General features: G+C 35.3%; 2 protein-coding genes across 3 annotated transcripts; both read left to right on the forward strand.

The window, feature by feature from the left end:
• Positions 1 to 545: 545 nt before the first annotated feature.
• LOC120273239 (nuclear pore complex protein NUP214-like) lies at positions 546 to 5,375 on the forward strand. Its single transcript, XM_039279870.1, has 6 exons — positions 546 to 837; positions 1,580 to 1,713; positions 1,811 to 1,935; positions 2,940 to 3,258; positions 4,321 to 4,546; positions 4,620 to 5,375. The coding sequence occupies exons 1-6, from the start codon at positions 546 to 548 to the stop codon at positions 5,186 to 5,188; spliced, it is 1,665 nt and encodes a 554-aa protein (XP_039135804.1). The 3' UTR covers positions 5,189 to 5,375.
• Positions 5,376 to 11,163: 5,788 nt separating this feature from the next.
• LOC120274048 lies at positions 11,164 to 13,884 on the forward strand. Of its 2 annotated transcripts, none has more exons than XM_039280795.1 (5): positions 11,164 to 11,444; positions 11,524 to 11,717; positions 11,955 to 12,276; positions 12,919 to 13,017; positions 13,730 to 13,884. In XM_039280795.1, exons 1-5 carry the CDS (start codon positions 11,346 to 11,348, stop codon positions 13,763 to 13,765), a joined length of 750 nt encoding a protein of 249 aa, XP_039136729.1. In that variant the 5' UTR covers positions 11,164 to 11,345; the 3' UTR covers positions 13,766 to 13,884. The 2 variants fall into 2 exon arrangements, with proteins under 2 accessions (XP_039136729.1, XP_039136730.1); XM_039280796.1 differs by having other exon boundaries at positions 12,914 to 13,017; positions 13,730 to 13,878.
• The last annotated feature ends 1,579 nt before the right edge of the window (positions 13,885 to 15,463 follow it).

Here is a 15,463-nt window from a genome sequence, read left to right on the forward strand (position 1 = left end):
TGCATATTGACCTCTGTCACAGTCTTACCGATGGAAGGTTACCGCAGCAGCAATGCCTTGGTTTTTTTTCCTTCCGAAGCACGTTGATGGTGCAACGCCAGTCCTTGTCCTTGCCCGTCGCCAGCCAAAGCCTCACCTCACCACAAGAGTCAATTAAGTACACACGGAAGCTAATAAGAATGCACACAAGCATAGGCAACCCAAATTTAGCTTAGACTTTATTGATTTCCTCAATCAATTCTCCATCTCACACTCTTTATGTTTGCATCTCTCGATGCTTACAAAATTGCCGGCCACAACGCCTATTTAATCTAAGCTATCAAGAGACCATGGTGGTTACCAAAACCGCCCACTACATGGTCATGGGACATGGAACCACCCACTGTGCTCACCCCTAGGAGATCATGGGCCAACTGCCGGTATAACCGACCACTCCAACCGTTCTCGTCAAAAGTCCATCTTCAAAGAGAACAAGTGCCAACCGTTCATTGCATCCGCCCGTTGCAACCGTTCCCACCTTTGCCTTTGGTCAAGGCCACTCGCGTATGACCAGACGCCAACTCGGCCATGTGCATGCGGGAGAGAAGTGCGGACCACTTCCCCATGTTCTCCATCACCTTGGCGGATGGTTAGAGCAATCGTCCATCACTCCACCACTTCGGCAACCACTTGGAGTAACCGCCCGCTACTTCACTACTTCGGCAACTGTCTGGAGCGACCGTCGGTTCCTCAACCGCCCACGTTCATTGGCCACGCGCGGACACTCCCCGCACGTTTCTCGGTCACGCGCTTGCGGCAGCCAGGCCATGCGCACGCCCACTCAGCCATGCACATGCGGTAGGCCGCCTGCACGGATGCGTCCATGTCTCTCGGTCACACCTGCATGCCCACTCCACTGCAATAGATTTTCTTGGTCACGCTCATTTGGCCAACTTGCTTGCGACTAATCGCGACAAGTTTTCTCGGCGTTCTCGGGCATGCCACTAGGCTCTCTCGCTTATGCAACTGGCGTTATCAGTCATGCCTCGCTTAGCCCATCCGGCTGAGGTAAGTTTTGCCGCCCATCTGCCTGTCATGGCCGATTTTCCCGCACACCTTTCGATCACGGCAGATTTTCCAACGCACCTATCTCATCGAGGCGGGTTTCCATACTTAGAATATTTTTGGCCTTTTCCCTTTGGCCAAGATCATCCTGGTAACGCTAAGTCGGTACTAGACGGCCCGTTAGATTGTTACATCCTCCTTACTGATAATCAAACTTGGGTGGAGTTCCAGCTTAATTTTGTGAATGCATGTTTAGTTCCCTTGGAAGGATAGTTGAATTGTTTTACTCCAAGTCAGTTATATTAAAGTTTTTATTCTGTATATATTATTGTTATATCATTCAATGATGAATTTTCTCATTTAAGCAAGTTTATTTCCCATTGCATTTAATTGTGTTATTTATTCCCCAGTTGAGGTTTAGTTAATTAAATATTGTTGCATGATCTTGATTTAGTCAACTGATATCTAATTGGCTTTATTGATTAATGTCAATTGAAAATTAATGATATCCTTAGTGTTTATTGTTCATTTACAGTTTCTACCAGGCAAGTCTATGTGGAAGGCTTGGTTAAGCAAGCTTCTAATGATCAGTATTGGGACATTTGGAAGAGACAGAAACTGAGTCCTGAATTGGAGCTGAAGCGTCAGCGTATATTGGACACATACCAGGTGAATTTGCTTTAAGTTTTCTGTGTGGTTCAAGTTTAACTGAATCGTTCTCTCATTTTAGAACCCATAACTCACCTATGTGTGTTCTTCTTCTCAGGGTTTGACAGATCAGCTTATAGGATTGGAGAAGCACTTTAATAATCTTGAGATCAGTAAGTTTGGCGAACATGGTGGTGTTCATGCTGGGCGGAGAGCATTGCATGCTAATGCATTTCCATCAAGGTATTCTAAATAAAACATTGCAGCTTCTTAGCTGGATTTATGTTTCCTCTTGAGCAATTACGATCAGAAGTTGCCAACATGGCTGTTATGCCATTGGTAGAAGTTGTGTGGTGATGTCATGAACTGATGAACTTATACTAAAGAACTATAAAGTTTCTTGGACAACAACACCCGTGCATGCTTACCTTTTTATGGTTTCCTTATGAACTTTTGTGCATCATCTGTGTGGTAGTTTAAAATATCTTCTTTTATATAATCCGTCTTTTATGTGAAATTATTGTACATCAAATGACTACAATTTCTCAATATTTATACATCTCTTGTTACTAGTATAAAAAGAAGTTAAAGAAATCTGAGAGGCTTTAATTTGTCTGAACTGCTGCCTTCACTGCTGTCTGTTAAACGTGAACTTAATGCTTTTCCCTTTAAAAGCCAATTGTTCAAAGAGAGGCAACCTGAATGTACCAGAGAGTCTCATGAGCTCTGAATAAAGAATAAAGCGTGCCCTGCTCCTCTTTTTTCTTCCCCCAAACCTTGGATTTTGAAGTTGGTTGGAATGCCCTCCTTGGTTAGGTCAAAATGAGTCTCTTGGACCCCAGAACCTGCCAGCATTTAGGGATCATGGTAGACTTGATTTTGCTTTGTTGAGCATTGCAGTCTTGGTAGGACAAACCAACCATCTTTTATGATACAAAAAGATACAAAAACAATCATCAATGGCTTTGTGTGCACTGTTAACGAATGTTGCAATGTAAAGCTGGAAAGTTTATCTTAAGCAGTATGCAGCGTGAGATGCATCGTGCTAGTTACCAAATTAATTAATCTGAGACTATTAGTTAATGCCCCTTGACTTAAGTAATTCTTATCATATTGTTACCAATATAATTTATTTAGTTTATTTTGGTTAGCAATCTAACAGTATTATATATGCATGTGTATATACATAAAAGTGAGCTGTGCAGCTACCCACTTGCTGTCATTTCTTAAATAAGTTTTTTCCACAGAAATGGGCAGTCAGTTCAAAAGATGTACAACACACTAAATTCACAACTGGCAGCCACCGAGCAACTGTCCAATTGTCTCTCAGAACAGATGGCTATGCTTAACATAAATAAACAATCTGTGAGACATCCAACTGTGGTGAAAGAACTGTTTGAGTCAATTGGTATCTCCCAAGAAGCCAGCATCTTCCATTCTCCAGAGCCCATCAAAGGAACCTTGGTATCTGCGAGCATTACCAAGGGTAATAGCAAGATAAATATGTCAAGTACTTCACAAGTCTTGGAATCAGGAACTGCAAGGAGGAGATACTCTTTAGATAAGGTAATATTGGTTCAATTTGCACTCATATTCGAGATTGTCAAGAAATCCATTTTCTTAAGAACAATCCCTTGTTTAATTGATTGACATGGTGGATAAATTTAGTCTACATTGCTGAAAAATTTTAGTAGGATTTGTAAGCGACTTCTTTAAAACTGAAATTTTTAACTTGGTTGTACCACTCAAGATGGTTGCGGAGATGCGCATCGAGGTTCTCCAGGTAGTATGTTTTGTTAATTGTGGACAATTGAATGAAGTTAAAAATTGACTTAACAGGCATGGAAAGATGATTCTCTTCATGGGAACTAGATCAAGCAAGTGAATAAACTGATGGGTTTAGAGGGTGTTCTTTTCACAAATACTTGCTTTTCTAGTTTATGTAGTAAGTTGCTATGACAGCTTTTAGCTTATGAAGTGGGATCAGGTAATGTTTTTTCGTTGACGAGTGAACTAAATATTTATAGAAATACATCAAAGCTATTCACGGGTGACACTATTGCATACTTTGTAGCAATGTTTATTGTAATAAATTTGATAGCAATAGATGTTATCATTGGTGAATATATATCACTTTGAACCACAATGGAAATTGTAGTTCAAATAAATAATAAGAGGATCTTAGAGGGAATTCTGTATCCCATTACCATTGTTATGTGATTACTATTTAACCTAATCTAAAAGCTCAAATTTGGCTCTAATTAGTTGCCGAATTCTTGATGTTCACTGGCTAAATGAATTTGTGCATATATAGGTATGCAGCATATCGTTCAGCCTCAGCTCAAAAGGTTTTTGTGTATATAGTTATTTTTCATATTGACGGCCTGGATTGTATGTATCATCTGATTTGACTTTCCTGTGTGTAAGGCTAGGCTGGCTGTTTCTCTGCCATCTGAAATGTACCTTCTCGTTGTCTTGCTATATTATCCAAGCATCAAAACATTTAATGAAGGGTGTGTTTTCTTCGTGAAGGCTGAAGAACATTCTTGATTTTTACTACCATGTTTCACATTGCACTGATATTCAGTAGATTACATGATGCCATGTTGCCAAGTTAATTTTCTGCAGAGTTTGTCTAAATTTGAGCCTCAGAAGACCACTGTGAAAAGGATGTTGAAAGAAAGTGCTGTTTCAGTCATTGCAGACAAGCATGTTGGGAGATCCAGGGAAGCATTTCATTCTCAAACAGCAAGTTTTGTAATTGACCCCCAGAAAATTAATGAAAATCATGCTTCCTCTCTCTCACAATCATCTTCGCTAAAGTGGCATTCCCCTGCATATCCTACTGGCAAAGGTAATTACCTAACTCCTGACATTATTTTGTGAAGATGTTGATGGCTAATTATCAGTGCTCATCTACTGTGTAGGTATCCAAGAAAAGCCTCCCAAAGTAGCATCTGAACCTCAATCAGTGTCCCCATTTAAATGGACCTTGGAACTTTCAGGATCTTCTCAAAATCTGAAGTCAAATTCTCATCCAGGCCAACCATTATCGTCATCATCATCAACGGTAGTTTATAACAATCCGCATGGTATGCCTGATGGAAAATTTCAGTTACCTGATTCGTCAAACAATATTGTGACCCACACTGTGAGCCAGTCTGGTTCCTCTATGGTTTCTAAAACAGCTCCATCTTCAAAGAGGATGTCCAATGTGCCGTTTAATACATCCCCTCAGACATCTGTGGCATTTCCCAGCAGCTGTACTACAAATTTCAAAACCACATTACCTTCTGAGATCATGCATGAGAAAACAAGTGGGCAGTTGAACCAACAAGCTGGAAAGGATGCTCCAACTAAGTTATCCGTAAGAAGCTTGGATAATTTTGGGGTTTCTGAGAAAGGTTTGTTTTTCTATCTGATGAGCCCACTCATTCTATGCGATCTGTTGCCCAATCTGTTGACGGAAATAGAATTGCTCAAGTTGATGTGTTAACAGGCCATAGTGCATCACCTGAAGCTTCATCAACAACCCCATTTAATTTTTTAGCCTCTGCATCAACTCCAGTCTTCTCAATTAAGCAGTCATCCACACCTCTTATGTCATCCCATAGCTCTGCATCCATTTCACCAATTTTTCCATCCTTGTCAATTAATTCCTCTGCGCTCTATTTCTGCCTAGCTATTTACCCTCTTCAGCCATGGCTTCCATTGGAAAACCATCATTTGACACAAAACCTATCGATGACAATAACAAAGCAATTCCAGTATCATCTTCAGTTTTGACTCCTTCCACTCCACCTCGTCTGCCATCCTCCAACCTTTGACTGTTCAGTCCCATGAATCACCAGTCCCACAACCCTCTGCAATTCCTTTTGACAGTGCAGTCTCACACTCTCCACCTCTGCAAGCTAATATGGTTAAATCTAATTCTGAATCAGCACCATTACTGGCATCTAAATCTGAGGGTCTGCTGCAACCAACGGAGATCAACCCTCTTTCAGAACCAGTTGTTTCTCAGGCACTGGCTAAAAAGGTTTCTGCTGGATTGAGTGAAGGAGAACCCTCCGTCATTCCTACTGCTGGTTTCAGCACATTCCCTCTGACATCTGGTCCGCTCTCAGATACAATCTACTACAATCTCTCCCTGAGCACCATTCCTCAAGAGAAGGATGAAGGTATTGACCCTAAGTTCATCACAAGAAGATGAAATGGAAGAAGAAGCTCCAAGCATGGCAAATGAATTCTTGGGAGGGCTTGGTGGTTTTGGGCTTGGAGCAGCCAGTCCTCATGTACCAAAGTCTAATCCTTTTGGTGTTTCATTCAATACAAATACTAAGCTAGCGCTCCATTTTTCTTTGACCACTTCCCCGGGAGAGCTCTTCCGCCTGCATCATTCAGCATACTCCACCAAAACCAATAGAGCTGTCACAACCAACACCGCTAGGGGCAACATCTAGTGCTTTTGGTGGGGATTCAGTGGATTTGGACAGCCTGCGAATATTGGAGCTGGTCAGCAGGCGCTTGGATCTGTTCTTGGTGCTTTTGGACAATCAAGACAAATTGGTGCTGGTGTACAGGGTATAGGCTTTGCTTCATCAGGTGACTTTGGAAGCAGTGGTTTCTTAGGTGTAGCTAACAGTGGGGGTGGATTTAATTTTGCAGGTGCAGCTGGTGGGTTTGCTGGTGTTGCACCAGGAAGTGGTTTTTGCCAGTGCGGCTACAGGAGGTGGGCTTGCCGGTGCTCCCTACAGGAGGAGGGTTTGCCAGTGCTCCTACAGGAGGAGGGTTTGCCGGTGCTGCTAATGGAGGAGGGTTTGCCGGTGCTGCGTCTGGTGGTTTTGCTGCAGCTGCTGCTGGAGGCGGTTTTTGCAGCTGTTGGCCCCAAGGTGGTGGGTTTGCTGCAGCAGCTTCAGGTGGTAGTGGTGGGTTTGGAGGAGCTAACCCTGGTGGTGGCTTTGCTGGAGGTAACATCTAGTTTCCAATTCTTTAATCTAACTGCCAATCATAAGCATTTTTTTTTTAGCCTTTTGATCAAGGCATATATAGATTTGAATGTCATTTTCAATGCACAATGATGTCAGTTATTCCATGTCAAAAACTTCTGTATGTAGACTGTCAAGGAATTGTTAAATGCATTTGTATTACCTTTTTATTTTTCATGCTTGATATAGCCTTGAAGTGGCATGTCTCTAAGGATATAATTATGCTGTAACTTTGTCCTGATTTTTTTATTTGACCATCCAAATTACTCAGCATGCACCCATATGCAAAGTTGCTCTTTCAAACATCAAATGTAAAATAGTGTTTGATGATGTTTGATGGATAAAAAAATCAATTTAGATACGTATTTGTGCTTGAAGTTAGCTGTTAAAATGTTATAATGCTCATTTTTAGAAAAACAACATTTTTAATTGTCTTGATTGGAGTGTAAAATTTTACACATTTGGGCATTAAGAAGAGGCTTTTTACTTAACTTGTTAAGACCCACTCATGCTAAAATGCTAGGGCTACCTTTAGATGGTCATTGGTACCTTAAGAATCCATCTGCATGCCATGGATCTTCTCGGCATCAACTTATCTGTTAGTTGTATCTTTTTCTTCCATCGAGAAGGGAATGGGAAATATCTGCTAGTAATTTAGTTAGTCGTTTCTTATGTTTTACCTTCACTTCTGAATTCTTCCATACAATAGAGATTTATATTTTATATTGGTCCCAGTTAGGCAAAGGATTTTCATATAATCTTAGCTGTTTATGCATGGATAAACTGTAGCACTTTGTGATATCAATACTTTTACTGCTTAAGTTGTTGAATATGAAAATATAAGGTACAGAACTTTAAATGCATTGCTAGCATAAGAAGAATTTGCATGAGGCTTGAGTATACTAGCAGAAGTCAGTATATTTGCCTTTCGGACACTTTTACATAGTTTTAATCATCTATGAAAAAATTCCATGGGAAGAAAATGGAACATAAATAGAGTGCTGACTGTTGTATGCACAAGCATTTTGTTTCTGACGCAAGACTGTTGGAACTAAAAAAAAATATAGTTCCACATCCGTTGATGTGAGAAAATGAAATGGGTTTATATATAAGTATAGGGGTTGAGCCACTAAACCTTGAAATTTTTTGGTGTAGGACCCTTAAGCTTATGTAACATCCCCAAACAGGGCCCATTAATGCACTTATTAAAAATTCAACAAACTGATATATTTGTTGGGTTGTTAGAAAGCATTTTGAGTTTGTACAAGAAAAGATCGACATTCATGTGCAAGATATAGCCTTTTGTAATGTGAATCAGAATTGATGCAATTTATTGTGCTTTCTTCTGAGTGCAAGATGTTCGTCAAATTTATAGCTATTGCAATTATGAAGTGGCATGTTGCCATGCATATTTAAGAAAAGGAGGTTTATTATAATTGACAAAAAAAAAAAAACTATTAATCGGAGAAAAACCTGGCTGTATTTTCATGAGGGGGACCTTTGCATAAGGGGACTTGTATGAATTATTTTGTCAAAAACACGTATTATATATAGCCTTTAAACTCTTGTTTAGGGCATGAACTAGGAACTTTTGATATTAATATATTATACATTGACTATTCTACTTTTGAATTAGCTGAAGTAGTTCTAATGTTCCACATGTATTTTGTATTTATAAATGTTGTAGAGAGATGATGCTTATTTCTGTATTTTGTATAGGTGGTTTTGGGGCTTTCAGCGGCAACAAAGTTGGTGGATTTTCTGGATTCGGAGGCAACAATGCTGCTGGTGCAGGTGGACCTCCATCTCAGCTTTTCACACAAATGAGAAAATAACAGAACCGTGTGCGAAGATGTTTTTGGTAAGAAACTGTCACAAGAAGGTCCACAATGGCCAACTTCTTCCGCAACCTGCGAAAAATTCCAATCTATGAACTTTTCTGCTGCACTGTTGATGTGGAATTTGATTTGGTGGATGGGTAAGTGTTAACATGCATACCTGAAAAGCAATGTGTTGCTGCAGCCTGTTGTTTTATTGTGTAAAATTTCATGTTGAAAATGAATTGGTACACAACCACATCATATCATAGATTAAAAAACAGAAGGGTCTTAGTTTTTGTTTATTAGAAGCTGCATATCTCAGAGAGTATAGGATTTGGTGAAATGAATTTTGAGGATGGTTGTTATGACTATATCCTAAGGAACTTGTGATCATTTATAACACAAATGTAAATGGCACTGTCTTTATTTTTCTCTTAACCAATTTATCAGTCTTTTGCTGCCTGGCGATAATTTGTGCATTCTGTTGTTCAAACAGAACCACTTGGATTTTAATGTGATCAGGTACTCTTATTATTTGTGCTTGATAAAACAATTTCTATTATTGATTTTGTTGCAAATTATCACCAAATATATATATAGGATATGTATCCTAAGCACATTCATAGATTAGATGCAGGCCGTTGAATACTATATAATGAACAATATTATTATGTTTATAAATAGTAGTACAGTGAAAAGTGAGATTGTTTTGCTCAGAATTACAAGCAATTTCAGCCCAATATGTTAACAAATCTCAATCGTTGATCTTTATTTCTTCTAAATTTGTAGAAACTAAAAAATTCAAAAATTAAAACTAATGAATGCTACTAAATTTTAATTAGTACTCATTATGCTCAATAGCGGATATTCTACGTCTACACCGTAGTTGACATATTATATATATATATATATTATATTCATATGTAGGTTTCTTCTGATTTTTGGATAAATTGCTCTTGTTTATCCTAATTTTTAAGAAACACATGAAATTTTATTTCTCAAAAAATTTACAAAATTGTATTGTCTCCCGAAAATGTCCTAATACCCTCCCTAGAAGAATATTTAAATTAACTAAAATGATATATATTTTTTGAAAATTTTTCTTGATAATAATGGATTTAAATTTTCTTTGAAATGATGTATCCTTTATTTTCAGATTTTATAAAGGTAAGTTAGAGTTTTCTTGCTAATAACCGGATGAGATTTGTTGAACACATGCGTTTTTGTTTATTATTTAGAGAAATGAAATTTGATGGCACTTTTAAGAATTATGATAAATAAAAAATTCATTAAACATATCAAATTTGCATATAAACTTCTGAGGTTATTACTGTAATTTAAAGATTATATATATATATATAGGCATAATATTTATGAGTTGTTAAATAGAAACCATAAAATTGATATTAATTCAATTGTGAAATGGTGATAATAGTCTAGTTGTGAGTGTGGGTTTATTATCCAAACTCTATGTCGTCAAATAAGAGCATTTGAGTTGAATTGTTAATTCACGATTTGTACCGTTTTTATAAAAAAAAAAAATAATAATAATATAGGGCAGTGTTGAATTTCATGAGTTGTCCCTATTAATAATTTATTATTTTTGCAGTTATTTAAGTTAACTTGGCATGGATCATGGACTTTTCCTGTTGGAGTGAATCAAGTAGTACAAGTTTTTAAATTCTGTTTATGGGAGTGGTTGGATTTCATGCATGTTTTCCAATTATGTATGATAAAATATTCTTGAAAAGTCATTAGTTATTAATAAAACTTCAAACATTCTTTAAAAAAATTTTGAATTTTTAATAAGAAAATATTTATTCCAATTAATACAATTATAAAAAATTCTTTAAAATAAACTCAAACCTCAAAACTCTCAAAAAAGCATAATTTCTTATCACTTGTAAAATATTTTTTATATATATATTTTCACTTTTTTTTTATAAAAATATAGACAAGACACCCACATATATTTATTATTATTATTTTACCTTAAGGCCCTTAACTATACATTGAGAAAAAATCAAACAAAAAACTTAATTAGTCAAACTATCCACCACTCGCACGGAAATCATAATTTACCATTTAGTTATTGCAGGAGTTGTTAAACTTCTAAAATATCACTTTATTTAATAATTTTAATTTCATTTTTAAATAATTTTAAATGTTTTAAATTGCATTAAAAATGTTGTTTTTTAATTTCTTTGTTCATCTAAGCTCTTTTTATATTCCTTATTATCAATGTTATATATATATATAATTAATTTTAACAAAATAAATATTATAATTCTTTTATTAATATATATAATTAATAAAGAAAATATGATAATTCTTATTTAAATAGAAAGTAGTTTTATATTTTATTTCTAAAATCTAATGATATATATATATATTAACAAAAATTATATGAACAAATGGGGCAAACAACTCATTGTGACATAAAATTAAATTACAGAGTAACAACAAATTATTTCCCTATGTGACATAAAATAAAATAAAAAAAACTATTTTAGATCCAAAATTTTGTCTTAATAATTTTTCTCTTGTATGCATTCACACTAATCATTGTATCCCTCACAATTCCAATCTGTAATTTTTAATTATTTAATACATAAATAAATATAAATATAAATTAAAAAGAAGAAATAAAAAAAAGGGGGCGAAAATAAAAAGAAGCGCTTTTTCGGTTTCGCTCTCCCTCCCAAATCCCACAAAACTTCGATCTTTCCCTCCCGAGAAACGATCTCCAGATGTAGAATTTCGATGGAGAAATCCCTCATTCTCCTTCTCAATCCCTATTTCCATTGATTTTTCTTCGATTTCTCGGTGGATTGGGGTTCTTTTTATCATGCCCTGGTCCTATTCGTCTCTAGGATCGCGCATTCGATCTTGGCTTAGGGATTACGACAGCCTCCAAGCCTTCGCCGTTGTCCTTCTCTACATCCAGGTATCGATTTTGTTTGTTCGTGTTCCGTGTTGATTTCTTGTTGTTTTTCTTGTTCTTGATTAGGGTTTGTTTGTTTCAGATTGGTTGTTCGTTGGTTGGATCTTTGAGCGCGTTGTACAACGGTGTGTTGTTGATCAATCTAGTGGTTGCGCTCTTTGCGCTTATTGCGATCGAGAGTAGCAGCCAGAGCCTTGGGCGGACGTATGCTGTGCTTCTCCTTTGTGCGATCTTGCTCGACATTGCGTGGTTTATATTCATATCGCACACCATGCGGTATGAATTTGTGGATTTTAGTGTTCTCTTTAACATTAGATTGTTTAGATTTGGTTTGGTGATTCATCTTTTGAGAAAGAATGGAAAAAATTGCTTTTTTTTTTCTCTTCTTGTTCTAAACCTCATATTTGCTTTTTTTCTATCCTTTTTCATGTTTCATTTTTGTTGTTTTCTTTTATTCAGATTTGTAATGTGAAAATGCAACTGATCTGTTGATGTTTATGATTGTTTGTATAGGAATATGGATAGTGAGAAAAGCGAGCCTTTTGTTACTTTCTCTTTGAAACTTGCGTTGTCGATGCAAATCATTGGGTTTTCAGTGAGATTCCTGTCCTCATTTCTATGGATTCAGATGTACAGATTAGGTGTTGCAAGTGTTGACAGCACACCCTATCGTGAAGCAGATTTTGATGTGAGAAATAGTTTTTTGAATCCACCAATTCATGGGATAGTTAGAGAGAACTCCACTTCTGATGACATTTTAGGTGGATCAATTTATGATCCTGCTTATTACTCGTCACTCTTCGAGGATGCCCATGACAAAGGCTGTGTGTATCAGGTAGTTTTCCTCCTTAGTTGCATGTATTTTTTTTTAGTGGACAGTATTTATTATGTTTCTTTAACTTAATTTTAGAGATCCTACTATGTTGTCAAACTAATCTCTTTATTGAAAATAATTTAAACAGTGTAGTAGGATGCCCAACCATTTTCTGAAGTAAAGAATTTTAGAACATTAGGGTTAGAGTAACACAGGAATACTCAAATTACTTTTCTTGAGTATCATGACCATATCTTGAAATAATGCTATGAACTGATTTGTCTTATAACTTGTCCAAGAAAAAATTAAGAATATGACATTAGTCAAGTATTTGATTTTTGTTTAAACCATCTATTCTTACATATTTAAGTTTCATGGGAAATGTAAATTTATCTCCATTTTAGTTCTATGCTTTGTAAATCAACCTTTATTTCCACATTTTGCTGTGCTTGTGTGTGTTGCATGCCCATATTATGTAATAATACTTAATGTTTAAAGTGCTAATGAAATAGAAGAATACCATTGATAGTTGATAAAGGTGATCTATATTAAATTGATATAGGCTAACTCTGAGAGCTTTGACTGTTGGAAATAAGTGGAAAGTTGTCTTTGTAGAAGAACTTATCTCTGGTTATATGACTTGAAAATGCTTGTTAAGTGCAGGGTAACAATGGTGTTTTTGGTCAAGATAGTGGTTCCACATCATCTACTGAAACCCCTCAACTTAAATCATGTGTCAGTCGGTCTTTTCAAGTTATCGATGTAAGTGATAAGCCAAGATACTCTTAGCTTTAGATAACCTAATGATGGTATTTTGAATTTCTTCATATCATTTGTCAATGAATGTGCAGTTTAATTTGTATAATGCCATCGTATCTCTGTTTTGAGATTTTAAATCTACTTTCTCTTATACTACTAGTCAATTTCACTAGGTAAAAGAAATTGAAGGGACTATAATTTTGATCTTGGATCACAACTTTTGTTTTTTTATTGACTTGGCCTCATTTCCTTACTAATAATTGAGTTGCTGATACCTGATGTCATAATTTTTTCCTATCAATGTCATAGACTGCATCTAATGTAGTAAACCTACATTGTTTAGTAGAGTTATCTCCAATTCATATGATTGTTCTTTTGCCTGCGCTTCTGTTTCCTTTGGAATCCAATGTAACAGCCGCCCATCAGAGAAATCAAACTTGAATGCTTTATTGTCTTTTATTCCATCAGCTCTCAATCAAATGGCTAACCTGCATCCACATTATGCTGATTTTGGCTTTGTCTCAGTCAAATCCTTATCATTGCCATAATCTGTTATTATGTTCAGGTGTTGAAATTCTGATACTTCTGTATCCAGATTTTACTGTTAATCATTGATATCTATGAATCTGACTTCATGAATGTACATTCATCCTGCATTTTGAGAAATTGGAACTTTAAATCTAATGTTTCTACTTGCTCAAATACAATGCTGCAGGTTGACAATGTACTGAGAAGGCCCTTGAATTGCTGATTAGTCATTCTGCTGCCCCCTTGTGTTTGCTATCCTATGTTTTTTTTTCCTCAATTTTTGTTGTCTTAATCTTCATTTTGGGGTATGCTGTGTACAGGAAACTTTTGTAGAGTCACCCTGGTTGGTGTTGTTGTTGTTTTCTTTTTTTGAGATATATTTACCCCATTTTTTTGGCTTCCAAATAGAAAAAAAAATGCTCCTCCCTTTTGTCTTCACTTCTTGTTTCTTTGATACTGCTACTTTTTTACTGGACTTGGTCTAGAATCCAGTGTTTTTCTTCTTGTGTACTTGCAAGGACATTAATGTTATTTCTAAAAATTAAGTTTGCAATTGTTGATGGCTATTTCATTTGTTTCTGAGATCATTAAATTAGAAATTATGTATAAATAATATTGGTTTATTTGTAATTATGTGGGTTTAGAGGGGTGCATGTGTAAAAGACCCTCAGTTGCCACTAAAACTAAACTTTAAAAATTGAAAATTATAAAAATTAAAATTATTATTTGTAGAAAAAAGTCTGAAAGAGGTGAATATTTGTAGTATATATATATATATATATGTATGTTTCTAAACATTAGATATTTTATATGAATTTATGCATGTTAGATTTGTACAAGAAATTTTTGACATTTTAAGCTATACATAATTACATATAGATATTTGAATTAATGATAGTTTATGAATTATATATATATATATATTATATCAAAAGCAAGCATGCTTTGCCCCAGTGGAGTTGTTTTAAATGCTTTAAAAACACCTTCAAATTTCTCAAACTATAGACAACTTGTTAAATTCACACACACACACACAAATTTCTCACCCAGTTTACCTTGTAAATAAATGATTTTTCACAAAATTGCAATCAACATCTACACTATCTTATATGTATTTATGTATATATATACATACCTATATATTTAAAATTTCAAAAGCCCCTCTATAGTTTCTATATATGTGACATCATAGTTATACAAATAAATGTTTAAAAATAAATAGTTGTAGCGCAATGATTTTTTTCAGTTTAAAAAACATAAAAAATCAATAACCTCTTTAAAATACAAATTTTATTATTAGTATTGATTTTTTTAATAAAAAATTTAAAAGTTAGTAATTAATTTTATTACAACTGGGCTAGCCTAGGCCAATTGCTAAAGCTAGGTTGGACCCAGATTCATTTAAATCCAAACCTAGCAAAAATAATCTTTTATTGGATAATAGACAAAAAGTTCACATACTTATGTATGTCCTTTTATCTTTCTTAGAATAAATCGTTTGGCCTCCTAAATTCCTAATTAAGGTGTGCTTTTCTATACTAAACATTGTCATTAGTTTTATTGGATGAAATTAATCTAACCAAAGTCTTCAAGCTCAACCCACCAACGCAACTCTTTTTCAAGAGAAATATTAAATAGAGATTTCATACCTAAATTAGTTACACCTTAACAAATATATGGACAATGGAATCCGTGCAAAGAGGAATCAAAATCAATTTTAGGATTGCCTTTTGCATATATGTCAATTTTTTATTAATAAAAATGGATAAACTACATGTATTAAAAAAAATTATAAAATATCCATTAAAAATGGACATATCTTACAACCAAAAAATAGAAAAAGCAAAATAAAAGACGACGTAAAAACATCTCCCGCCACTTGAAAGATCAAAAGAGTAGAGAAATGAGGCTAGCCTTCCTG

This window comes from Dioscorea cayenensis, chromosome 12 (assembly GCF_009730915.1).
Source record: "Dioscorea cayenensis subsp. rotundata cultivar TDr96_F1 chromosome 12, TDr96_F1_v2_PseudoChromosome.rev07_lg8_w22 25.fasta, whole genome shotgun sequence".
NCBI classification, from domain to species: Eukaryota; Viridiplantae; Streptophyta; class Magnoliopsida; order Dioscoreales; family Dioscoreaceae; genus Dioscorea; species Dioscorea cayenensis.

Bases quoted from the DNA above. Each gene is read 5' to 3' on its own strand.
- LOC120274048 (XM_039280795.1), top strand. From the start codon at position 11,346: ATGCCCTGGTCCTATTCGTCTCTAGGATCGCGCATTCGATCTTGGCTT. The intron at 11,718-11,954 runs GTATGAATTTGT...TTGTTTGTATAG, and splicing joins TTCATATCGCACACCATGCG to GAATATGGATAGTGAGAAAA. The intron at 12,277-12,918 runs GTAGTTTTCCTC...TGTTAAGTGCAG, and splicing joins ACAAAGGCTGTGTGTATCAG to GGTAACAATGGTGTTTTTGG.
- LOC120273239 (XM_039279870.1), top strand. From the start codon at position 546: ATGACCAGACGCCAACTCGGCCATGTGCATGCGGGAGAGAAGTGCGGA. The intron at 1,936-2,939 runs GTATTCTAAATA...TTTTTTCCACAG, and splicing joins GCTAATGCATTTCCATCAAG to AAATGGGCAGTCAGTTCAAA. The intron at 3,259-4,320 runs GTAATATTGGTT...AATTTTCTGCAG, and splicing joins GGAGATACTCTTTAGATAAG to AGTTTGTCTAAATTTGAGCC.